The 27,129-nt window shown below is 36.1% G+C and overlaps 1 protein-coding gene across 1 annotated transcript in view; it reads right to left on the bottom strand.

Moving 5' to 3' along the window:
- The window catches only part of LOC148948509 (glutamate--cysteine ligase catalytic subunit-like), an 88,612-nt gene extending 63,126 nt beyond the window's left edge, over positions 1 to 25,486 (bottom strand). Inside the window, exon 1 of the mRNA XM_089094952.1 lies at positions 25,409 to 25,486. Within this exon, the coding sequence (XP_088951078.1) occupies positions 25,409 to 25,486 (78 nt within the window). The remainder of the gene's footprint in view (positions 1 to 25,408) is intronic.
- Between the last annotated feature and the right edge of the window lie 1,643 nt (positions 25,487 to 27,129).

Here is a 27,129-nt window from a genome sequence, read left to right as displayed (position 1 = left end):
ATAACTCTAACTGAAAGTCTAAGCTAAGACTCTAAGCTAAAATTCTAAACTCTTAACCAAAACTAAACTGCAACTCTAAACTAAAATTATTTGCTAAGACTAAACTAGAGCTCTAAACTAAGACTCTGAACTAAAACTGAACAAAACTATAAATTTAGCAAAAACTCTAACCTAAAACTCTAAACAAAACCCTAAATTCTCATATAAAAATAAACCAAACTATCACTGGAACAGAAAAACTAAGCTAGTACTCTAAACTAACAACTCTAAACTCTAACTTAAATTCTAAGCTCTAACTAAAACTCTAAGCTAAGACTCTAAACTCCAAACAAAAACTCTTATCTAAAACAAAATTAAACTATAACTCTATCTAAAACTCTAAGCTAAGACTCTAAAGTAAAACTTTAAACTCTAAACTAAAACTCTTAACTACTATAAATCTTCCTAAAACTGTAAGCTAATACCAAACTGAAACTCTAAACTAAAACTGTTAACTAAAACTAAACTATAACTTTAAACTAAAACTCTTAAAAAAATTAAATCAAACTATAACTCCAACTAAAACTCTAAACTCTAAAATAAAACTCTAAAGTCTAAACTAAAACTCTTAACTAAAATTAAACTAAACTATAAATCTAACTACAATTCTAAGCTAAAACTCTAAGCTAAAACTTTAACCAAAACTCTAAGCTAAGACTCTAAGATAAAACTCTAAACTCTAACCTAGGGGGAGGCTCTTTGGAGGTCCGGAGCCCTTTGAGGAACCCGGGAGGGGGAGGGGACCTTTTCGGACTCCGGGGGGGAGGGGGCCCCGGGGGAGAGGGGGCCCTTTTGGGCTGGGGTAGAGAACCTTACAACACTGTTCAAATGGAACTTGTGTATTATAATGACCACAGAGTTTCATCCCAAATCATCTTCTAAAATGTCTCAAACTATTTCGCCCAAATAATCCCCTAAAAGTAATTTCTGCGTGTTTCTTTGTTTCGGCATTCCTGCGTTGTCACATTTGAAATTCCTAGGAAAACATTTCCCGCGTAAAATATGTTCAATTTTTCTTGATCTCGAAGGTGTTCATAGCTACACTATTAAGGTTTCGATAGAATATCAATTTATCTCTCAGACCTAAAGAATTTTAGATTACATATCGCATATACACTGCAAACTAAATGCCTCATCTTTTCCCCTAAGTGAAGTCATGTGCATCCCCCTCTGTATCTGTTGCACTTAGAAATATCTTAAATCTAAGTTATCCAAGAGATGAAATCAAGAATCAAGTTGCATTATTAAGACTTCGAAAGAATATTAATTCCTGAATTTATCGCTAAGCCTAAAGACCAGAGAAGCCATATTTAAAAATGAAATCCCCTCATGATAGAACTCTCCGTCAGATTATATTAATTAATTTCTCAGAAATTGACTCCCCCTTCGTGGATCAATAACCTTGTCTATGTGGTTAGGTCCCTTTAGACTCGATTATAGATGGCAGCACGGTTTTCGTACCGGAGTAATACTTGACTCCCTACTGTTATTTGACTTTTAGCCTTTTTTGATCAAAATAGCTGTCCCAAATTTTGATCGGATGTATTTGAGAAAAGGAGGGTGTAAAAGAGGTGGAGGAAAGGTTACTCTCCGATTACTTTTGGCTCTTAAACGGGGAGCTAGAACTGTCAATTTCCAATAAAATGAACCTCCTCCAAAATTCATGCAGCCACGCCTTCCATAAACACCTTATATGTTAAAAATAAAAATTAACATAATTTATAGTTCTTCCTCTAAGAGATAGAGGGGTGTCAAACTCGGAGGAATAGTAATGTTCACATAAGACTATTTTGAACAAAATGGCTATCTCAAGTTTTTGATCGGATACACTTGGGAGAAAAGGGTACAAGGGTGGTGCTCTTCGATCACTTTTGACTCATAAAAAAGGAACTAGAACTTTAAATTTCTAATCAAATGAGCTTCCTTCAAGTTTATACAGCCACCTCTTCCATAAAAACCTTATACGTTAACAATGGACAACTACCATAGCTTATAGGACCTCTCCCGGGAGCCAGGGGGAGAGGGTCGAACCTGGAGGCATAGTGATTTGGCATTTGGACTACTTCGGACAAAATGGATATCTCAAAATTCATATTGAATCCATTTGGGGGATAAGGGTGTAAGGGGGAGTCTGGTTACCCTTCGACCGCTTTTGACACATAAACAAGAGCTAGAACTTTCAATTTTGAATCAAATGAACCTCCTCCAAAGTTTATACGACCATCCATTCCATAAAATATATATATATATATATATATATATATATATATATATATATATATATATATATATATATATATATATATATATATATATATATATATATATATATATATATATATATATATAGTTTTAGAGTAATTACTTCGCTAAAAAAAAAATAAAAATAAATATATATATATATATATATATATATATATATATATATATATATATATATATATATATATATATATATATATATATATATATATATATATATATAGTTTTAGAAGTAATTACTTCGCTAAAAAAGAAAAAAAAAAAAAGAGAGAGAAGAAGAAGAAAAGAACCGTCATCCTAATCAACAATTGAGATAAATGTGCACTTGAACGAGGTCTTGACCTTACTCATCTATCCAATTACCTAAGACAAAACAGTATAACCGAACCGTCGACCTAATTGAAATGTCCAAATCCATGCAAAGTCTTCATTAATAAATGTAAGTTGTTATAAATTTAGAAGCAAAAGCACCTTAAATCTAGCAAAATATTTCCAAGAAGTAACCTTTCATTAGGGCTCATCATAAGAATACCACCTGCCATAACGGGTTTCGACGCTTTACTTTCTTTACCCGGTACAGTGGAGCGTCTACCATAAGATCTTTATGGTATTCCTACGTTAGGTAAACATTGTGAAATACATGCATACTAGTAAAACTAATCAAAAAATACTTACAAACTAAGATTAGTTCTATCCTTAATGAAATTCCATGGGTAAATGAAAAGCAAAAACAATTCTCAAACAATTAAAGACTGGTCTGGAAGTGAGTTATAAAACAAAGTGTTTTATTGGTATATACACAAAATTTCAAAAATGAAAAGTGAAAGAGAAATATATAAATATTTTAAATATTATTCAGTATTTCTTTATAATTTTTTGTATATTTACTTAAAAGTTCATGATACAGATAACTAAATTTTTAAATTGCCAACTAACTTTATTGGCAGAAAGTCTCTTAAGACCAGTTTTTGGCTAAGTGTTTTACATCTATTTTTAAAATCAGTGTAATTACTGCAAATTCTTGCATACCTTAATAATTAGGAATAATAAGATGAATAAGTAATACGCAAAACGAGCAGAAATTAACATGAGTAGGACTCAAAACCCCCTATGCCTTCCCAAGGCCAGAACATAATTTGCACTTTACTGAAAAAATATAAATGTTTTTACTTTCATAACTTTAATAAATCAAATATTAACATTTTATTTACAATAATAATAACATAGGATTATTATTTAACATTTGACATTTGATCGATTATTATAACATTTGATGTATATTAACATTTGTATATTAATACAAATGTATATTATATAAATGTATTAACAAATGTATATTAATACAAATCAAAATAACATTAACATTTTGATTTACAAATATCAATATAAGTATATTAAAATGACAATGCACATTCCATTCGTATTTTTTTCAGTAAAGTGCAAATTATGTTCTGGCCTTGGGAAGGCAGAGGGGTTTTGAGCCTTACTCATGCTTATTTCTGCTCGTTTTGAGTTTGAATCAGTCATTTATTTTAATTTCTCTTTGTTTTGGGTTTCATTTATTTATCGATGCTGATCTGTGGTAGTTTCACGCTTGGTAGATTATTTGATTTTATTTTTGCTCATTTTTGGTTTAATGGAGTTCTTTACTTTTCTTTGAAAAACTTATTTTGTGGAAAAAGTTTTTTTTAATTAATTTCTATTCGTTTTATACTGATATAGTCTTTTCAGGGAAAAAGAAAATAATAGTTTAAATCTTTTCTTTTTTTAAGACTTTATAGTTTGGCCTGCTATTTGCATGCTGGAGAAAATTTTTCAGCAATTTTTAGCAACATGCACCCTTTTAAAAATCTGGACACAAATAGTAGTGTTTAATAAAGTTTTATACCTCCTCTAGTTGACCTGAAATAGTAAATTTGATACCATTCGCAAAAAAATCTGTTTGCTTTGTTTGATAGCTTGCATACACTTACGCTAAGAGCAGAAGAAGCCCCGAAAGTTTGAATATAATACCCTCAGTTGTTCTTGGGATACTGCTGAGATGCCTTATTCAGAATTAGAATTAACACAGTGCATTTTGAATTAATCTTAACTTACAACCTTTGCCCTGGGGACTCTGGGGGGGTTTGTCATACTTAAATACATAATTTCCAGTACTTTCAACTACGGTGAACAAAATGGCTATCTGCAAACTTTGATTGAATGTTTTTGAGGAAATGATGGGTGTTACAGGGGGGTTAATTACTCTCCACTCACTTTCGACTATTAAAAAGGGCCATTTTAATTTTTAAAAAAATGAGCCCTTTTTGAAGTTTTTGAAAACAACTTTCTATATAAACCTTATATTCCCCCATGGCATAATTTACAACCCTTGCACTGAGGGCTCTAAGGGAGCTATCATCCTCAAAGACCAAAATTCTAGAACATTCGACTACGTTGAACAAAATGGATATCTCAAAATTTTGTTTGGATGTATTTGGGGAAATGGTGGGCGTCAGAGGGGGGTTAGTTGCCGTTCAATCACTTTCGACTATTAAAAGGGCACTAGCCCTTTCAATTTCGAATTGAATGTGCCCTTCTTCATGTTTTTACAACATCGCTTTCTATAAAAACCTTACATGCTCCCAGGGCATAACTTACAACTCTTGCCCTAAGGGTTGTGTGTGGGGGGGGTGGATTATCATCCTTAAGGACCTAATTTCCAAAACTTTCAACTACGTTGAATAAAATCACTATCTAAAAATTTTGATTGAATGTGTTTGGGAAAAAAGGTGGGCGTGAGAGGGGGGTTATTTGCCCTCAAATCACTTCGACTATTAAAAAGGGCACTAGACCTTTGAATTTCCAATCGAATGATCCCTTTTTCAAGTTTCTACAGCAAATATTCCAATAAAAACCTTATATGCCCCCAGGGCCTGAAGACTGTAGGGGGGGATGTCCTGCACAAAGGTATAATTTCCTGAACTTTAAACTGTGTGGAACAAAATAGCTATCTCAAAATTTTGATTGGATATGTTTGGAGAAATGGTGGGCGTGGAAAGGGTGTTAGTTGCCTTCCAATCACTTTCGACTTTCAAAAAGGGCACTAGGTATTACAATATCCAATCGAATGAGCCCTTTTTGAAGTTTCTACGACAAAGCGTTCTATAAAAACCTTATATGCCCCCAGGGAATAACTCACCACCCTTGCACTGAGGACTGTTGGGGAGTGTCCTCCTCAAAACCAAAATTTCTCTCTAGAAATCAACAAAACTAAACAAAATGACTATCTAAAAATTTGATTGGGGAAAAATTTTTATTGGGGAATTTTGATGTGTTTGGGGAAAAGGTGGGCGAGAGAAGGGGGTTAGTAGCCCTCAAATCACTTTCGACTATTAAAAGGGCACTAGACCTTAGAATTTCCAATCGAATGAGCCCTTTTTCAAGTTTCCACGACAAAGATTTTAATAAAATTCATATGCCCCTAGGACATAACTTACAACCCTTGCCCTGAAGACTCTGGAGGGAGTGTCCTGTTCAAAGGTATAATTTCCTGATCTTTAAACTGCGTGGAACAAAATGGCTATCTCAAAATTTTGATTGGATGTGTTTGGGGAAATGGTAGGCATGGAAGGGGTGTTAGTTGCTTTCCAATTATTTCTACTATTAAAAAGGGCACTAGCCAGTTTAATTTCTAATCGAATGAGCCCTTTTTGAAATTTCTACGACAACGCGTTCTATAGAAACCTTATATGTCCTCAGGGCATAACTTACAACCCTTGCCATGAGGGATGTGAGAGGGTTGTAATCCTTAAAAGCCTAATTTACAGAACTTAAAACTACGTTGAATAAACTGGATATCTCAAAATTATGATTTGATGTGTTTGGGGGAAAGCTGGGCATGAGAGGGGGGTTAGTTGCCCTCCAGTCACTTTTGATTATTAAAGAGCACTAGCTGTTTGAATTTCCAATCGAATGAGCCTTTTTTGAAGTTTCTACGACAACACCTTCTATAAAAACCTTATATGCCCCCAGGAAACGATTTACAACCCTTGCCCTGAAGGCTGTGGGGGAGTGTCCTCCTCAAAAACATAATTTCTAGCTAGAAATCAATACGCTGAACAAAATGGCTATCTCAAAATTTTGATTGGATGTGTTTCGGGAAATGGTGGGCGTGGAAGGGGTATTAGTTGCCTTCCAATCACTTTCGACTATGAAAAAGGGCACAAGCCACTCAAACTTCCAATTGAATGAGCCCTTTTCGAAGTTTCTACGACAACTTCTTCGATACGAATTGTCCTGCTCTAAAGAAAAAAAAAATAATACGTTGTGCCAACATCGTTCTTATATGCCCTGAGGGCATAACTTAAAACCCTTGCCCCGAGGGTTTTGGGGGAGTGTCCTCCTCAAAAATATATTTTATGACTGGAATTCAACTGCGCTGAACAGAATGGCTATCTCAAAATTTTGATTGGATGTGTTTGGGGGAAGGATGAGCGTGGGGGGCAGGGGGCTAGTTGCCCTCCAATCACTTTTGACTATTAAGAAGAGCACTAGCCCTATGAATTTCCAATCGAATGGGCCTTTTTTGAAGTTTCTACGACAACACCTTCTACAAAAACCTTATATGCCCCCAGGGCATAACTTACAACCCTTGCACTGAAGGCTGTGGGGGAGTGTCCTCCTCAAAAACATAATTTTTATCTGGAAATCAACTACGCTGAACAAAATGGCTATCTCAAAATTTTGATTGGATGTGTTTTGGGGAAAAGGTGGGCGTGAGAGGGGGGTTAGTTGCCCTCCAATCACTTTCGACTATTAAAGGGCACTAGCCGTTTGAATTTCCAATCGAATGAGTCTGTTTTGAAGTTTCTAAGACAATGCCTTCTATAAAAACCTTATATGCCCCCAAGGAACAAATTACAACCCTTGCCCTGAAGGCTGTGGGGGAGTGTCCTCCTCAAAAACATAATTTCTATCTGAAAATCAATACGCTGAACAAAATAATATCTCAAAATTTTGATTGGATGTGTTTGGGGGAATGATGGGCATGGGAGGGGGGGGGGTCTAGTTGCCCTACAATCACTTTCGACTATTAAAAAGGGCACTAGCTCTTTGAATTTCACAATCGAATGAGTTTTTTTGGAAGTTTCTACGATAACGCCTTCTACAAAAACCTTCTTCGACTATTATTAAGGGCATAACCCACTCCAATTTCCAATTGAATGAGCCCGTTTCGAAGTTTCTACGACAACTTTTTCGATACGAAGTGCCCTGCTCTAAAGAGAAAAAAAAATTTCATTGTGCCAACATCTTTCTTATATGCCCTCAGGGCATAACTTAAAACCCTTGCCCCGAGGTTTGTGGGGGAGTGTCCTCCTCAAAAACATATTTTCTGTCTGGAAATCAACTACGCATAACAAAATGGCTATCTCAAAGTCTTGATTGGAGGTGTTTGGGGGAATGATGGGCGGGGGGGGGGAGCCTAGTGGCCCTCCAATCACTTCTGACTATTAAAAAGGCACTAGACCTTTGAATTTCCAATTGAATGGGCCTTTTTTGCAGTTTTACGACAACATCTTCTATAAAACCTTATTTGCCCCCAGGACATATTTGCCCTTGGGGAAAATATCCTCGCCCTTACAATCCTTACCCTGAAGGCTGTGGGGGAGTGTCCTCCTCAACAAAATAGTTTCCATCTGGAAATCAACCACACTGAACAAAATGGCTATCTCAAAATTTTGATTGGATGTGTTTCGGGAAATGGTGGGCGTCGAAGGGGTGTTAGTTGCCTTCCAATCACTTTCGACAATTAAAAAGGGCACAAGCCACTTCATTTTCCAATTGTATAAGCCCTTTTCGAAGTTTCTACGACAACTTCTTCGATACGAAGTGCCCTGCTCTAAAGGAAAAAATAATAAATAATATATTGTGCCAACGTCGTTCTTATGTGCCCTCAGGGCATAATTTAACACCCTTGCCCCGAAGGTTGTTGGAGAGCATCCTCTTCGAAAACATATTTCCTATATAGAAATCAACTACGCTAAACAAAATGGCTATCTCAAAATTTAAATTGGATGTGTTTGGGGGAATGAGGGGCGTGGGGGGGAGCTAGTTGCCCTACAATCACTTTCGACTGTTAAAAAGGGCACTAGCTCTTTGAATTTCCAATCGAATGAGCCTTTTTTGAAGTTTCTACAATAACGCCTTCTATAAAAACCTTATATGCCCCCAGGGCATAACTTACAACCCTTGCCCTGAAGGCTGTGGGAGAATGTCCTCCTAAAAAAATAATTTCTATGGGCAAATCAACTACGCCTTCCATAAAAACCTTATATGCCCCCAGGGCATAACTTACACTCCTTGCCCTGAAGGCTGTGGGAGAGTGACCCCCTCAAAAAATAATCTCAATTTTGATTAGATGTGTTTCGGGAAATAGTGGGCGTGGAAGAGGTGTTAGTTGCCTTCCAATCACTTTCGACTGTTGAAAAGGGCACAAGCCACTCCAATTTCCAATTGAATGAGCCCTTTTAAAAATTGCTACGACAATTTATTCGATAGGAAGTGGCCTGCTCTAAAGGAAAAAAAAAATAAATAATGCATTGTGCCAACATCGTTCTTATATGCCCTAAGGGCATAAGTTAAAACCCTTGCCCCGAGGGTTGTGGAGGAGTGTCGTCCTCAAAAACATATTTTCTATCTGGAAATCAACTACACTGAACAAAATGGCTTTCTCAAAATTTTGATTGGATGTGTTTGGGGGAATGATGGGCGTGGGGGGGAGCAAGTTGTCTTCCAACACTTTTGACTATTAAAAACGGCACTAGCCACTCCAATCTCCAATCGAAGAGCCTTTTCGAAGTTTTTGCGACAACTCCTTCGATACGAAGTGGCCTGGTATGGAGAAAAAAAATAATACATTGTGCCAACACCGTTCTTTACTTAGGCAGCGCTATTGCGCTGCCTATGATTAAATTATAGTTAAAAATCATTTGACCAATCGTTTTTGAAAATGTATATGTTAAAATTGGACTACCTTTATGCACCAAATTACATGGAAGGGCATTTTTCACTCTCCGCTGGTTTAAGATTCCTTGTAAATTAATATCTTCTATTTGTTTAGTACTAAAATTAACAGACAAATATAATCTATTATCCTTATTAACAATATTATCAGATTTATTATACTTTGACCCGGCCCTAAGGGTTGTGGGGGTTGTCATCCTAACCCTTACCCTAAGTTACAAAACTACCCTAACCCTTACCCTAAGGGTTGTGGGGGTTGTCATCCTCAAAGAACTAGTTTACAAAATTTTAAACTACGTTGAACAAAATGGCTATCTCAAAGTTTTTGATTGGATGTGTTTGGGGAAAAGGTGGGCGTGAGAGGTGGGTTTGTTGCCCTCCAATCACTTTCGACTATTAAAAAGGGCACTGGCCGTTTGAATTTCCAATCGAATGAGCCTTTTTTTGAAGTTTCTACGACAACGCCTTCTATAAAAACCTTATATGCCCCCAGGGCATAACTTACAACCCTTGCCCTGAAGGCTGTGGGGGAGTGTCCTCCTCAAAAAAAAATTTTTATGTGTAAATCAACTACGCTGAACAAAATGGCTATCTCAAAATTTTGATTAGATGTGTTTCGGGAAAAAGTGGGCGTGGAAAGGGTGTTAGTTGCCTTCAAATCACTTTCGACTGTTAAAAAGGGCACAAGCCACTCCAATTTCCAATTGAATGAGCCCTTTTCAAAATTTCTACGACAACTTCTTCGATAGGAAGTGCCCTGCTCTAAAGGAAAAAAAATATAAAATTATACATTGTGCCAACATCGTTCTTATATGCCCTCAGGGCATACCTTAAAACCCTTGCCCCGAGGGTTGTGGGGGAGTGTCCTCCTCAAAAACATTTTTCTCTCCGCAAATCAACTACACTGAACAAAATGGCTATCTCAAAATTTTGTTTGTATTTGTGGGGGGTTTTTAGGGGCGTGGGTGGGGGGGCTAGTTGCCCTCCAATCACTTTCGACTATTAAAAAGGACACTAGCCACTCCAATCTCCAATCAAATGAGCCCTTTTCGAAGTTTCTGCGACAACTCGACAGTAAAAAAAATAATACATTGTGCCAACACCGTTCTTTACTTAGGCAGCGCTATTGCGCTGCCTCTGATTAAATTATAGTTAAAAATCATTTGATCAATCGTTTTTGAAAATGTATATGCTAAAAATGGACTATTTTTATGCACCAAATTACATGGAAGGGCATTTTTCACTCTCCGCTGGTTTAAGATTCCGGGTAAATTAATATCTTCTTTTTGTTTAGTACTAAAATTAACAGACAAATATAATCTATTATCCTTATTAACAATCTTATCAGATTTATTATACTTTGATATAAATTTTGATTTAGCTAAATTGCAAACTGCATTATAAATTAATTTAGTTTCAGAGTTACATGTCGTATTATTTTTTGCAATCCAGAAACTTTTATTAATTTATTCCTTGATAACTTATTTAAAGATTTTATTAAACTAGCCATTCCATTAGTCTCGAGTATCTGACATAAATCGATTAAAAATTCATTTTAATCTAAATAATTCTTTCTATTATTTTTCCTATGTCCTCTTGATCGGTTTTTACGTTTATTGGAGCAATTAAAGGAAGGGTGCTCAGTTAAACCATTAATACAGTTAGCAACCACATTGGACATATTTCCGTATTTCGAGAATGTATTTTGAGAAAAGAGAGCTTGGGGGAGGGCTGGTTTCCCTCCGATCACATTTGAATCTTAAAAAGCGAACTAGAACTTTCGACTTCCAATCAAATGAGCCTTCTCCGAAGTTTATGTGTATCCCTGCCATAAAAGTGTTATATGCCCCTTGGGTATAGCTTACAACCCTTGCCCCAAGGTTCATGGGGGTGTGTCAACCCTGTAGGCATTTTATATGGTAATTGGAGTATTTTGAACAGGATGGCTACCTTACTATTTTGATCGGATGCTTTTGAGAAAAAGGAGGCGGGGAGGGGCTCGTTACCCTCGAATCACTTTTGAGTCTTAAAAAGGAACTAGAACTTTCAATTTCCAACCAAATGAGCCTCTTCCAAAGTTTATACGACCCCTTTTATATAAAAAACCTTGCCCCTGGGGCTTAACTCACAACCAACCCCCACGGCTATGGTGGTTGTGTCCATCCCGAAGGCATTATTATATGATATTTTATCTATTTTGAACAAAACGGCTATCTAAAATTTCCGATCGTATGCATTTGGGGAAAAGAGGGCGGGGGCTAGTTTCCCCCGATCCCTTTTGACTCTTAAAAAGGGAACTATAACTTTCAATTTCTAATCAAATGAGCCTCTTCCAAAGTTTTCATGGCCATATTTTTCATTAAAACCTTATTTGTCCATGGACCGTAACTTACAACCCTTGCCTCCGGGTCCTGGGGGCTATGTCAACCCTGAAATTTTATTATAAAGCCCTTGGACTATTTTGAACAAGTCAGATATATTAACAATTTTGGTCGGATGCATTTGGAGAAAAAGGGCGTGGGGGGCTGCTTGGCCTTTAATAACTTTTGACTATTAAAAAGGGAACTAGAGCTATCAATTTCCAATCATTTGGGTCTCCTCCAAAGACTATACGAGTACCCTTCTATAAGAACCTTGTGCGTCTCCGTGTTATAATTTATGACCTGTGTCCCCAGGCTGTGCGGGGTTGTGTCAACCCTGGAGGCACTATTTTATTATCTTTGGACACTTTTGAACAAAATGGTTATCTTAAAATGTCGATAAGATTCATTTGGGGAAATGAGGGCGGGGGAGGGAGGGAGGCTATTTGCCCTCTGATCACTTTTGACTCTTAGTTACAGAAAAAAAACGTTTTTTTTAACAAAGTAAAGAGCGAAGCTATGTCTTGGGGAGAGCAAAAAAACTAACAGAAATTATAATGAGCAATGAACTAGAAGTTAAAAGAAACAGATATTAGACTTAATATAAATGAAACTATTAATGACCTTAAATTGTACCAAAAATAAACTCAAACCAATTAAATCAAACTAAAAAATAACAGAAATTACTGGATATATGAACTGGGAAGTCGTCCCCGTTTTACCCTAATTGCAATAAAAAAACACAACTTAAAAAAACAGATATTAAAGTTAAAAGAAACAGATGTTAGACTTAAAAAAAAACAAAAAAAAATAATAATCTTATAATACATTCAAAATAAAAGTGGTATTCAACTCTAACTTAAAACGAACAGAAATTACTAGATATAATATGAACTGGTAAGTCATCCCCCATGTTCCCCAGCTATATCGCGGGTGTCATTCGCACTTTACTGAAAGCAATGTATATTTTAAGCGATTTCAAATAGAAAGCAAAATATAAAATGGATGTTTTGTCAAATAAAACTCAAGGCCTTATCGGGAGTGAAGGGTGTTACCGGGCTTCAGCTCGCCCCTCTCTCGCCCTAAGGTTAAATTTTGCTATAAAAGATACGAAAATGCAAATAAACAAATTTGGATGCGTTCTTAAAGCTTTTTTTGTATCCCCCTCAAACAAAACATACCCCTCTCCCGAAAAAATCCTGGATATGGCCCTATAAAAACTAAACTGTTTAAAATACACATTCTTTCATTGGAATACAGTTAAGAATTTTTAAAACAAAAGAAAAGGTAAACAAGCATTATTTTCCCACTTTTGTTAACATGATTTAAAAACGGTGAGAAATAAATCTGGCTCTTTATTTTCTTCGATAGTCTATTATTTTTTTGGAGGGATTGTTTGAATTAATTTGGTAACAAATTATATAGTTTTTCTATTCTCATAAGTACTTGTCAATAATGTCTGTTATTAATTAAACAAACATTTTCCGCGAAACAAGTTTTTCAAAAAAAGTAAAGAACTCCATTAAACCAAAAATGAACAAAATAGAATCAAATAATCTAACAAGCATAAAACTACCACAAATGAGTATCAATAAATAAATGTAACCCAAAATAAACATAAATTAAAATAAGTCAAACTCATAGCGAGCAGAAATTAGAGTAGGGTTCTAAACCCTATGCTTTCTAAAATCCACAAAAGCAACAAAAGCAACATAATTTGTACTTTACTGAAAAAAATTCAAATGAATTTACTGAAAAAAATATGCATTGTCAGTTTAATATACATATTGAAAATCAAGTATTTTGTAGTAGGGATCAAGACATGGGTAATTGTAGAAAGAAATAGCCAAGACATATAGTTCGAGTAATTGAGAGGCAAATGTTTAAATGGCTGCATGGGTAAATGGCGGGAGTAAGTATGACTCTCTTGCTGGACAAATACGTTTTTGTTAGTTTTTGGAAAGGCACACCAGCCTGCCTAGAGTCTCAGGCAGGTTGACCAAGAATTTAAAATTGACATAGGGCCTTTAAAATACCTGGAATGAGAGGAATGATATTTAATCCTTAATCCTTTCAGGTAAAAAGAATGAGCCTCTTCTATAGTTAAACAACCATCCCTTCCATAAAAACCTTAAATATCCCCTGGGCATAACTTACAACCCTTGCCCCTAATCTCTGTGGTTTGTTTCCACTTCAAAAGCCTTTTTATATGATATTTAGACTATTTTGAATAGAATGGCTATCTCAAAATTTATATTACAAACATTTTGGGACAATACGATATGTGTATGTTTGTGTGTTGGGGGGGGGGGGGTAGGCTGCACTCTGATCACTTTGACTCTTAAAAAGATCACTAGAGCGTCTGATTACCAATCCAGTGAGCCCCCTCCAAATTTTATATGACCATGCTTTCTACAAAAACCTTATATGCCCCCAGGGCTAGGGGATTTGTTATACTCAAAGAAATAAGACTTTTCAAATACGTTGTTATACTCAATTTCCAGACTTTTCAAATACGTTGAACAAAATGGCTATCTCATAATTTTGATCGGAAGTGATTGGAGAAGTGATGTGCGTGGGAAGGGGGGGGGCATTTGACCTCTAATCACTTTCGACAAATAAGAAAGGCACTAGTCCTATCAGTTTCCAATCGAATAAGCCCTTTTTGAATCTTCTACGACAAAACTTTCTATAAAAATTTTATATGCCCTTTGGGGATAACTTACGACCCTTGTCCTGAGAGCTATGGGGGAGGGTTTTCATCCTCAAAGACATAATTTCCAGACCTTTAAACAAAATTGAACAAAATGGCCATATCAAAATGTTGATCATAAATGTTCGGGGAAATGATGGGCGTGGATGGGGTGGTGGTGATGCTCCCTCCGATTAATTTTGACTATCAAAAAGGGTAATATCCCTCTCAATTTCCAATCGACTGAGTCTTTTTTGAAGTTTTTATGACAACGCTTTCTATAAGAGCCTTATATGCCCACAGGGCATTCGCCCTCCGATCACTTTTGACTATTAATAAGAGCACTAGCCCTCTCAATTGTCAATTGAATGAGCCCTTTTTGAAGTTTCTACGACAGCACTTTCTATAAAACCTTATATGCCCCCAGGGGATAGGTCTTCAACCCTTGTCCTGGTAGTGAAGGGAGGTTATAATCCTCACCGACTTAATTTCTAGAACTTTAAACTACGTTGAACAAAATGGCTATCTTAAAATTTTGATTGGATGTGTTTGGGAAACGTTGGGCGTGAAATTGAAACCCTTGGCTAAGGATGCAACCCTTGCCCTGTGGGTTGTGCGGGGAGGGAGGTTATCATCCTCAAAGATTTAATTTCTAGAACTTTAAACTACGTTGAACAAAATGTAAATAATTTCTTAAACCACACTGCATTTCCATTTACAAAAAATTTAAACAAGAAAAACGGGTTTTAATTTTTATAAAGCAGTGAATACAAATAACACACTTAATTAAACAAAAATACTCCGAATATTTTGGCCCCACGTCCGGGAGCCTTTCTCAACGGAAAAAAAATTTAACAAAAAATGTTCTTTTTAAAAACCTTAACTTACATCAACATAAAAACATACTAAACAAACAAAAGAAAAAAATATAAATAAATAGGAAAACAAAACTCACATATTAAATAAACACTTCCATTCACTGGCGTATAAACAAAATCGAATGTTTAAATTGATTGAAACACGCTTTCTCAACAGTATATAAATGGAAATCTATCAAAAAAATGAAAACATATTTATACTTAAAGCAAAACAATAAAGGTCAGCTAACCCTCAGCCCATAACCCCTAATTAGATCACACAAGTTCATCACCCAATGTTTGAATTATAAATTGAACTTGTGTTGCCCTCCAATTACTTTCTACTATTGCAAATTCACTTTCGACTTTTAAAAATGGCACTAGCCCTTTCAATTTCCAATCAAATGATTCCTTTTTGAAGTTTCTACGAAACAACTTTAAATAAGATCCTTGTTTGCCCCCAGGGCATAACTCACAAACCTTGCCCTGAGGGTTGTGGGGGGGAGGGTTTTTATCCTCAAAGACCTAATTTCCAGATCTTTCAACTACGTTGAACAAAATTAATATCTCAAAATTTTGATTTGATGTGTGTTTGGGGAAATAATGGGCTTGAGAGGGGGGTTAGTTTCCCTTCAATCCCTTTTGACTATTAAAAAAGGGCACTATCCCTTTCTATTTCCAATTGAATGAGCCCATTTTGAAGTTTTTACGACAATGGTATCTATAAATCCTTATATGCCCCCGGGGCATAACTTACATCCCTTACCCTAAGGGGTGGGGGGGAGGTTGTCATCCTCAAAGACCATATTTCCAAAACTTTAAACTACGTTGAACAAAATGGTTATCTCAAAATTTTGATTTGATGTGTTTGAGGAAATGGTGGGCGTGAGAGGGGGGTTAGTTGCCCTCCAATTACTTTTGACTATTAAATGGGCACTATCCCTTTCAATTTCCGATCTAATAAGCCCATTTTGAAGTTTCTACGACAATGGTATTTATAAGAACCTTATATGCCCCAAGGACATAACTTACAACCCTTACCCTAATGGGTGTATGGGGTTGTCATCCTCAAAAACTTAATTTCTGAAACTTTAAACTACGTTGAACAAAATGGCTATCTCAAAATTTTTGACTGGATGTGTTTGGGGAAATGGTGGACGTGAGAGGGGGGTAGTTGCCCTCCAATCACTTTCGACTATGAAAAAGGGCACTGGTCGTTTAAATTTCCAATCGAATGACTACGTTCTGAAGTTTATACGACAACACATTCTATAAAAACCTTAAATGCCCCCAGGGCATACCTTACAACCCGTGCCCTGAGGGCTCTGGGGGGAGTGTCTTCCTCGAAGATATAATTTCCAGATCTTTAAACTACTTTGACCAAAATGGCTATCTCAAAATTTCGATTTGATGTATTTGGGGAAATAGTGAGCGTAGAAGCGGTGTTAGTTGCCTTGCAGTTACTTTTGGCTATTAAAAAGGGCACAAGCTCTTCCGTTTTCCAATCGAACAAGCCCTTTTCGAAGTTTTTACGACAACTCCTACGTTATGAGTTGTCGGGAAAACTCATAACCCTGGACTAAACCAAAAAAAAAGAAAAAAAAAAAAAGATTATGCCAACATAGTTCTATACTAAGAAAAAAATTAAGAAATGGTGGGCGTGAGAGGGGGTTAGTTGCTCTCCATTCACTTTCAACTTTTAAAAGGGCATTAGCCCTTTCAATTTCCAATCAAATGAGTCCTTTTTGAAGTTTCTACGAAACAACTTTCTATGAGATTCTTGTATGCCCCCAGGGCATAGCTTACAAACCTTGCCCTGAGAGTGGGGGGGGGAGGGTTTTCATCCTCAAAGACCTAATTTCCAGAACTTTCAACTACGTTAAACAAAATGGATATCTCAAAATTTTGATTGGATGTGGGTTTGGGGAAAAGGTGGACTTGAGAGGCGGGCTAGTTGCCCTTCAATCCCTTTTGACTATTAAAAAAGAGCACTAGACCTTTCAATTTCCAATCGAATGACCCCTTTTAGAAGTTTCTACGACAACTCTTTCTATAAAAACCTTATATACCCCCAGGGAATAACTTACAACCCTTACCCTGAGAGCTGGGGGGGCGTCATCCTCAAAGACATAATTTACACAACTTTCAACTACGTTGAACAATATTGCTTTATCAAAATTTGGATTGGATGGTATTGAGGAAATGGTGGACGTGACAGGGGGTTAGTTGCCCTCCAATTACTTTGGACTATTAAAAAGAGCACTATCCCTTTCAATTTCCAATTGATTGAGACCATTTGGAAGTTTCTACGACAATGGTATCTATAAAAACCTTATATGCCCCAAGGACATAACTTACAACCCTTGCCCTAAGGGGTGTGGGGGTTGTCATCCTCAAAGACCTGGTTTCCAAAACTTTAAGCTAAGTTGAACAAAATGGCCATCTCAAAATTTTTGATTGGATGTGTTTGGGGAAATGGTGGACGTGACAGGGGGGTTAGTTGCCCTCCAATTACTTTGGACTATTAAAAAGAGCACTATCCCTTTCAATTTCCAATTGATTGAGACCATTTGGAAGTTTCTACGACAATGGTATCTATAAAAACCTTATATGCCCCAAGGACATAACTTACAACCCTTGCCCTAAGGGGTGTGGGGGTTGTCATCCTCAAAGACCTAATTTCCAAAACTTTAAGCTACGTTGAACAAAATGGCCATCTCAAAATTTTTGATTGGATGTGTTTTGGGAAATGGTGGGCGTAAGGGGGGTTAGTTGCCCTCCAATCACTTTCGACTATTAAAAAGTGCGCTGGCCGTTTGAATTTCCAATCGAATGACTCCTTTCTGAAGTTTCTACGACAACACTTCCGAAAAAAGTCGTATATACCCCCAGGGCATAACTTACCACCCTTACCCTGAGGACCCTTGAGGGAGTGTCCTCCTCAAAGATATAATTTCCAGATCTTTAAACTATGTTGAACAAAATGGCTATCTCAAAGTTTTGATTTGATGTTTTTGGGGAAATGGTTTGCTTGAAAGCGGTGTAAGTTGCCTTGCAATTACTTTCGGCTATTAAAAAGGGCACAAGCCCTTCCGTTTTCCATTCGAATGAGCCCTTTCGAAGTTATTACGACAACTCCTACATTTTGAAGTGCCCTGGTCTAAAAAAAAAGAAAAAGATTATGCCACCATAGCTCTTTACTAAGAACAAAATAAAGTAAATGGTGGGCGTGAGAGGGGAGTTAGTTGCTCTGCATTCACTTTCGACTTTTAAAAAGGGCACTAGCCCTTTCAATTTCCAATCAAATGATTCCTTTTTGAAGTTTCTACGAAACAACTTTCAATAAGATCCTTGTTTGCCCCCAGGGCATAACTCACAAACCGTGCCCTGAGGGTTATGGGGGGGGGAGGGTTTTATCCTCAAAGACCTAATTTCCAGATCTTTCAACTACGTTGAACAAAATTAATATCTCAAAATTTTGATTTGATGTGTGTTTGGGGAAATGGTGGGCTTGAGAAGGGGGTTAGTTTCTCTTCAATCCCTTTCGACTATTAAAAAAGGGCACTATCCCTTTCTATTTTCAATTGAATGAGCCCATTTTGAAGTTTTTACGACAATGGTATCTATAAATCCTTATATGCCCCCGGGGCATAACTTACATCCCTTACCCTAAGGGGGGGGGGGTTTTCATCCTCAAAGACCTAATTTCCAAAACTTTAAACTACGTTGAAAAAAATGGTTATCTCAAAATTTTGATTTGATGTGTTTGAGGAAATGGTGGGCGTGAGAGGGGGGTTAGTTGCCCTCCAATTACTTTTGACTATTAAAAAGGGCACTATCCCTTTCAATTTCCAATCTAATGAGCCCATTTTGAAGTTTCTACGATAATGGTATTTATAAGAACCTTATATGCCCCAAGGACATAACTGACAACCCTTGCCCTAATGGGTGTATGGGGTTGTCATCCTCAAAGACCTAATTTCTGAAACTTTAAACTACGTTGAACAAAATCGCTATCTCAAAATTTTTGATTTGATGTGTTTGAGGACATGGTGGACGTGAGAGGGGGGTAGTTGCCCTCCAATCACTTTCGACTATGAAAAAGGGCACTGGTCGTTTAAATTTCCAATCGAATGACTCCTTTCTGAAGTTTATACGACAACACTTTCTATAAAAACCTTAAATGCCTCCAGGGCAAACCTTACAACCCTTGCCCGGAGGGCTCTGGGGGGAGTGTCTTCCTCGAAGACATAATATCCAGATCTTTAAACTACTTTGACCAAAATGGCTATCTCGAATTTGAACAAATTCGGCTATTGAAAAGGGCACAAGCTCTTCCGTTTTCCAATCAAACGAGCCCTTTTCAAAGTTTTTACGACAACTCCTACGTTATGAGTTGTCGTGAAAACTTATAACCCTGGACCAAACCAAAAAAAAAAAAAAAAAAAAAAGAAAAAAAAAAAAAAAAGATTATGCCAACTTAGTTCTATACGAAGAAAAAAATTAAGACATGGTGGGCGTGAGAGGGGGGTTAGTTGCTCTCCATTCACTTTCAACTTTTAAAAGGGTACTAGCCGTTTCAATTTCCAATCAAATGAGCCCTTTTTGGAGTTTCTACGAAACAACTTTCTATGAGATTCTTGTATGCCCCCAGGGTATAATTTACAAACCTTGCCCTGAGGGTGGGGGGGAGGGTTTTCATCCTCAAAGACCTAATTTCCAGAACTTTCAACTACGTTAAACAAAATGAATATCTCAAAATTTTGATTGGATGTGGGTTTGGGGAAAAGGTGGACTTGAGAGGCGGGCTAGTTGCCCTTCAATCCCTTTTGACTATTAAAAAAGAGCACTAGACCTTTCAATTTCCAATCGAATGACCCCTTTTAGAAGTTTCTACGACAACTCTTTCTATAAAAACCTTATATGCCCCCAGGGAATAACTTACAATCCTTGCCCTGAGTGCTGTGGGAGGGGGAAGGGGGTTTGTCATCCTCAGAGACCTAATTTCCAGTCTTTCAACTATGTTGAAAAAATGGCTATCTCAAAATTTTGATTGTGTGTTTTTGGGGAAATGGTGGGCGTGAGAGGGGGGTTATATGCCCTCCTATTACTTTCGACTATTAAAAATGGCACTAGCTATTTCAATTTCCAATTGAATGAGCCCTTTTTGAAGTTTCTACGACAACACTTTCTATAAAGGCCTTATATGTCCCAGGACATAACTTACAACCCTTTCCCTGAGGACTTGGGGGGGGGGGGTTCATCTTGAAAGACCTAATTTTCAGAATTTTCAACTACGCTAAACAAAATGGCTATCTCAAAATGTTTATTGGATTTGTATGGATAAATGTTGGACGTGAGTGGTGGGTTAGTTGCCTTCCAATCACTTTCGACTATTAAAAAGGGCACTAGCTATTTGAACTTCCAATCGATTGAGCCCTTTTTGAAGTTTCTACGACAAAGCTTTCTATGAAAACCTTATATGCCCCCAGGGTATAACTTACAACCCTTACTCTGAGGGCTGTGGGGGGGGGAATTTCATCCTAAAAGACCTAATTTCCAGAACCTTCAACTCTGTTGAACAAAATGTTTATCTCAATATTTTATTTGGATGTTTTTGGGGTAAAGGTGGGCGTGAGAGGGGGGTTAGTTGCTCTCCATTCACTTTCGACTTTTAAAAAGGGTACTAGCCCTTTCAATTTCCAATCAAATGAGCCCTTTTTGAGGTTTCTACAAAATAACTTTCTATAAAATCCTTTTATGCCCCCAGGGCATAACTTACTAACCTTGACCTAAGGGTTGTTGATGGGGGGAGGCTTTTGATCCTCAAAGACCTAATTTCCAGAACTTTCAACTACGTTGAAAGAAATTAATATCTCAAAATTTGGATTGGATGTGTTCGGGGAAACGGTGGGCTTGAGAGGGGGGCTAGTTGCCCTTCAATCCCTTTCGACTATTAAAAAGGGCACTAGACCTTTCAATTTCCAATCGAATGACCCCTTTTAGCAGTTTCTACGACAACTCTTTCTATAAAAACCTTATATGCCCCAGGGAATAACTTACAATCCTTACCCTGAGTGCTGTGGGAGGGGTAACGGGGTTTGTCATCCTCAAGACCTAATTTCCAGAACTTTCAACTATTTTAAAAAAATGGCTATTTCAAAATTTTGATTGTGTGGGTTTGGGGAAATGGTGGACATGAGAGGGCGGTTAGTTGCCTCCGATTACTTTCAACTATTAAAAAGGGCACTAGCCATTTTAGTTTCCAAACGAATTTTTGAAGTTTCTAAGACAGCACTTTCTATTTAAACCTTATATGCATCCAGGACATAACTAACAACCCTTGCCCAAAGGGCTGTAGGGGGGGGATTTTCAGCTTGAATGTCGTAATTTCCAGAATTTACAACTACGCTAAACAAAATGGCTATCTCAAAATGTTGATAGGATTTGTTTGGATAAATGTTGGGCGTGAGAGGGGGGTTAGTTGCCCTCAATCACTTTCAACTATTAAAAAGGGCACTAGCAATTTCAATTTCCAATCGATTGAGCCCTTTTTGAAATTTCTACGACAACACTTTCAGGGAAAATCTTATATGCCCCCAGGGCATAACTTACAACCCTTGCTCTGAGGGCAATGGTGGGGGGGGGGTTGTCATCCTCAAAGACCTAATTTCCAGAACCTTCAACTATTTTGAACAAAATATTTGTCTCAAATTTTGATTGGATGTGTTTGGGGTAATGGTGGGCGTGGAGGGGGTTTTAGTTGCCTTCTAATCATTTTCGATTTTTAAAAATGGCACTAGCCATTCCGATTTCCAATCGAATGAGCCCTTTTCGAAGTTTCTACGACCACTCCTTCGATACGAAGTGCCCTGGTCTAGAAAAAAAATAAAAAAAAACAATACATTGCGTAGACATCGTTCTTTACTTAGGCAGCGCTATTGCGCTGCCTGTGATAAAGGTTATATCTTTCTGTTTTTTTCTTGTTGATGTTTTGCCAAATAAAATCTCAAGGCCACATTCAGAGGGATGGGTTTACTGGGTGTAACCCCCCTTTCGCATAGTTAAATCTGTCTCAGAACAAGTTTTGATGCGGTTTGGAATTTTTGTAGAATACCATTCCCACAAATAAATCATATCCCTTCTCCCCAAAAAGGCCTAGATATGCCCTTATAAAAACTAAGCTGTTCAAAATACATATTGATTATAATGAAGTACAATTTGTAATTTGTAAAACCAAAGAAAAGCGAAAGAAAGCTTCATTTTTTTTTAGCCCTGGGACACCATTTTTCTTTGTTGCGTTGTTTTTGATGTTACAACAAACAAAAACTAAATAATTTTTTTTATTAATCATTAAAGACAATTATGATAGTTGAAAGCTAAAAATTCTAATACAAATCAAGATCATGCCAAAAAAAATATGTATGTTTATAAAAAAAAAACAATTTTATGCCTAAATTCTTCTTTTCCGGTCTATTTTATTTAAACACAGATTGACAAATCTATTCGACACCTTCATGCATTTTATAGGAATATGTTCAGAATGAAGAAAGCATGAATGGGACTTCAGTGTATATATGTCAGCCTTATGGAACTAGATTGACATTATAAAATATTAATTTAAAAAACATACGTTTTAAGTAAAGAGCAAAGTTGAAACTTTAAACGAAAAAACATTATTGCTTCTCAGTGTATCTAACATATATCAATGAGACTAGTACAAATAAACCAAATAATAATATATCCCCATGTTTGTATGATTATAGAAAACTGGCGCTTTACTGAAAACACAAATACTCAAGTATAAAAAACAAGGATGTTGATTTATTAGTTAAAAGTGAGAACGCAGCCTAACAATAAAAAACTAATCTATAAACCTTTTCGTAGTCTTAGAGCAGCTGTGATATCAGTAACTTTCAATATATAATTAAAATTACCTTAAAAAAATAAGCATAAAAATAAATAATTTTTTAATAACCGCAAAGTCAATAAACAAAAAAAAAAAAATGCCTGATTAAGAAACTGAACCTTTGCCATTCCGATTCAAAGTCTAACGTGCTAGCAACTGAACTACGACGGCTGATGATCGAATTCAATCCATTTGTTCTTGTAGGACCATAATTGTGTAACTTACAGCCCTTTTCAAAAGACTGTTGAGAGTTACGTCATCACCAAAAGCTTAGTTATTGGACCATATTCACCAAATACGTTTGTAATTGGCTATTATTAAACATTGAGTTATTTAAAGTTTCTTTTATATAGAGTGAGAGCAATAAACTATATTTGGTGAATTTGAACTTTCGCGAACAGGAGGAGGGGAGGGGTTACGTCAAGAAATAGTCATTTTGAACTTCGAGATTCAATTATTTATTTTTCTATGAATTTCTTCCTCTTAAGAACATTCGATATTTTAAAAATTATTTTGCGAGCCTCAACGTCGGCTGACAGTGTTAAAGAGTTCCTAGTGAATTTTCACAACGGACTAATGAAACTTGCTAAGGGGAGTGGGAGGAGGAGTATACGGGAAGGGTTCTTGTAAATCTGCAGTTAAGAGTTTTGGACCATAATCATTACAATGGTACCGTTTTATACTTCCAAGCTTTTTCACTTAAGAAGTAACACCAAAAGTGCGGTTTTTAGTGCTATATGGCACTTACGGATGGTAGAATAGATAAAAAGCACCGTAGATATGAACAATAGCTTTTAAATGAGTGATTAAACACCTCTCTAACAAGTTCTGGTGGCCCACTAGCCCAGCTTTTCCACTTGAGACATGGCACCAATAGTGTCATTTTAGTGACATTTGGCACTTGCAAATGGTTGAATTTATAGGGAAAACGTAGATATGAGAAATAGATTTTATTTGAGCTACTAAACATCTGTCTACGATGCTTTCGTAGCCCGCTAGCCAACTCCTTGAGAAATGGCACAAAAAGTGCCAATTTGGTGCCTTATGGCACTTGCAGATAGTGGAATTTATAAAAGCACATCGATACGAGAAAAAGCTTTTTAATGAGACATTAAGCATCTCTCTATGATGTTCTGGTAAACCGCTAGCCCTGGAAAAAAAAGAAAAAAAAACAAAAAACCGGGAGACAGATCAGTGCTACCCATACAAAAAAAAAGAATTTCCTTGTTCCTAAAGTTTGGGGACTGTAATTTCCCTGTGTAAGGTATTGGACTATGCTGATTCCAATGGTATACTTTTCATTTTGATCTGACGCCATTTTCAAGGGGTCTCGGCCTCTTTTTCGAAATCACCATAAATTTATTTTCGCAATAAACTTTTACTTTTAAGACGAACCGAAATAACAGTTACCATTCCTGAATCAGTGTCAGATGGCAATTTTTTTCACAAGGCAGTTTTTTTCTAAATGTATTTTTTAACTTTTGGTTACTATGGGCTGTTGTATGCTATTTATTAGGTTGCAGCTGCCGCTGCAGCCATGATAGTCGCATTAGCTTCGAGGGCTTTCGTTAATCTATTTATTTCTCAGTGTTATAATGGTAAAAGAGAATTTGCTTAAAATATATGTATCGCCTTCAGTAGAGCGCGGATAACACTCGCGCTATAATTGGGGTGAAAGTATAATTGGGACGACTTCCCAGTTCATATATCAGGTAATTTCTGTTTGTTTTGAGTTTGATCTGAAAATCAGTTTTATATTTGTACATCATAAGTTAACTATTGGTTTATTTTTTATTAGGTCTAATATTTTGTTCTTTTAACTGTAATATATGTCTTTTAAGATTGGTTTTCTTTAACTAAAATTGGGGTACAAGGGGAGGGTGACTTCCCAGTTCTTGATTAGATTAGATTAATTTAAGTTAAAACGACCTAGTTAAACATGATCAATAGGTAACCACCCATGGGAAGACATAAATGCACTGGCACTGGGCGGTTACCATAAACTATTTCAACTTACTTAAAAAATAACTTTTAAATTTCTAAGTAAATTTTAAACTTCATTTTCACATTTACTGATGAACAATCAACTAAAACACAGAAAAAAAAGAAACAAAGGAAAAAAGGAAAAAAAGAAGATAATAACAAAAGAAAATAAAGAATAACTTATATCTTCAATCTCTGAATCATGGTTCCTCAACCTCCTAACAAAAAAACATTACTTTTCCTTTTAAAAAAAATGCTGGTGTTCAGCCACCTTAAAACCATCTGAGAGGGAGTTTTATACCCCCTGGTCCAGATGTTTCATTTGAAATCCAGTTCGACTTCCACTCCTATACTCTGTTACCAGATTATTAGCATTCATTGTATAATAATAATGCAAATCATTATTTTGTCGAAAAAAATATAAGAACACCGATGGACACACTTCATGCAAACACTGGTAAGTAAAAACCATAGCCTAGTAGACGTACTTGTCCCACATCCATCACCTTTAATTTCCTAAAACAGGCTAGTTTCTTTAACCTACCCCCTATCAAACGGATTGCCTTATTCTGTTATTAATCAAAACAACTTTTTGCACAAAATAAGTTTTTTCAAAAAAAAGTAAAAGGACTCCATTAAACCCAAAATGAACAAAAATAGAATCAAATAATCTATCAAGCATACAAATACCACAAATCAGTCTCAGTATAGAATCAAATAATCTATCAAGCATACAAGTACCACAAATCAGTATCAATAAATAAAAAAAAACAAAAAAAAACAGAACTTAAAATAGGTCAAACTCAAAACGAACAGAAATTCATCTGAGTAGGGTTCTAAAGCCCATGCCTTCTATAAGCCAGAATATAACTTGTACTTTACTGAAAAAAAATCGTTTAAATGTTTTCACTTTTATTACTTTAAGAAATCAAAAATTAATTAATATTAAAAAATAAATATCAGCATATATATATTAAACTGACAATGCACATTTTTTTCAGTAAATTCATTTGATTTTTTTTCAGTAAAGTACAAATTATATTCTGGCTTTTAGAAAGCATATTGTTTAGAATCTTACTCAGATTAATTTCTGCTCGTTTTCAGTTATACTTATTTTAATTTCTCTTTGTTTTTGGGTTTCATTTATGTATTGATGCCAATTTGTGGTTGTTGTATGCTTGGTAGATTATTTGGTTCTATTTTTGTTCATATTTGGTTTAATGGAGTTGTTTACTTTTTTTTGAAAAACTTATTTTGTGCAAAAAGTTTTTTGATTAATTCATGTTAGTTTTATATTAAAACAGTCTTTTTTAGGGAGAAAGACTGAGCCTTTTCTGAAGTTAAACAACCATCCCTTCCACAAGAACCTTTAATACCCCCTGGGTCAAACTTACAACCCTTGCCCCTAATCTCTGGGATTTTTTTCAACCCCAAAAGCCTTGTTATATGATATTTGAACTATTTTTAATAGAATAGTTATCTCAAATTTCTATTAGACACATTTTGGGACAATACGACAAAAGTTTTTTTGATTAATTTCTGTTCGTTTTATATTGACTTTGTCTTTTTCAGGGAAAAAGACCGAGCCTCTTCTGAAGTTAAACGACCATTCCTTCCATAAGAACCTTAAATACCACCTGGGCACAATTTACAACCCCTGCCCCTAATCTCTGGAGTTTATTTCAACCCCAAAAGCCTTCTTATATGATATCTAGACTATTTTGAATATTTTGAGAGTTTGTACTTGATAGTGTAACTACTAGTCCATATCTTGTGAATTGTGGTGTTCCACAGGGTTCTGTGCTGGATCCGCTTTAATATTTGATTTATGTAGATGCTATGAGATTTTACCTTCATGATTGGCGTCTTACATCTTTCGCTGATGACACTGCTATTTCTTTTCGTGGTGTTTCTGTGGATGAGTTAATTAATAATGTAAATATGGTATTAAATGATTTAAGTGTGTTTACGTCTTTAAGTATGTTGGCGGTTAATGTAAAAAAGACAAGTTTTATGGTTTTT

This window comes from Artemia sp. Qi Xiang Cuo, chromosome 9 (assembly GCF_049724085.1).
Source record: "Artemia sp. Qi Xiang Cuo chromosome 9, ASM4972408v1, whole genome shotgun sequence".
NCBI lineage: Eukaryota > Metazoa > Arthropoda > Branchiopoda > Anostraca > Artemiidae > Artemia > Artemia sp. Qi Xiang Cuo.
The sequence above is the reverse complement of the archived record's forward strand: the minus strand, read 5'-3'. Positions and strand labels throughout refer to the sequence as shown.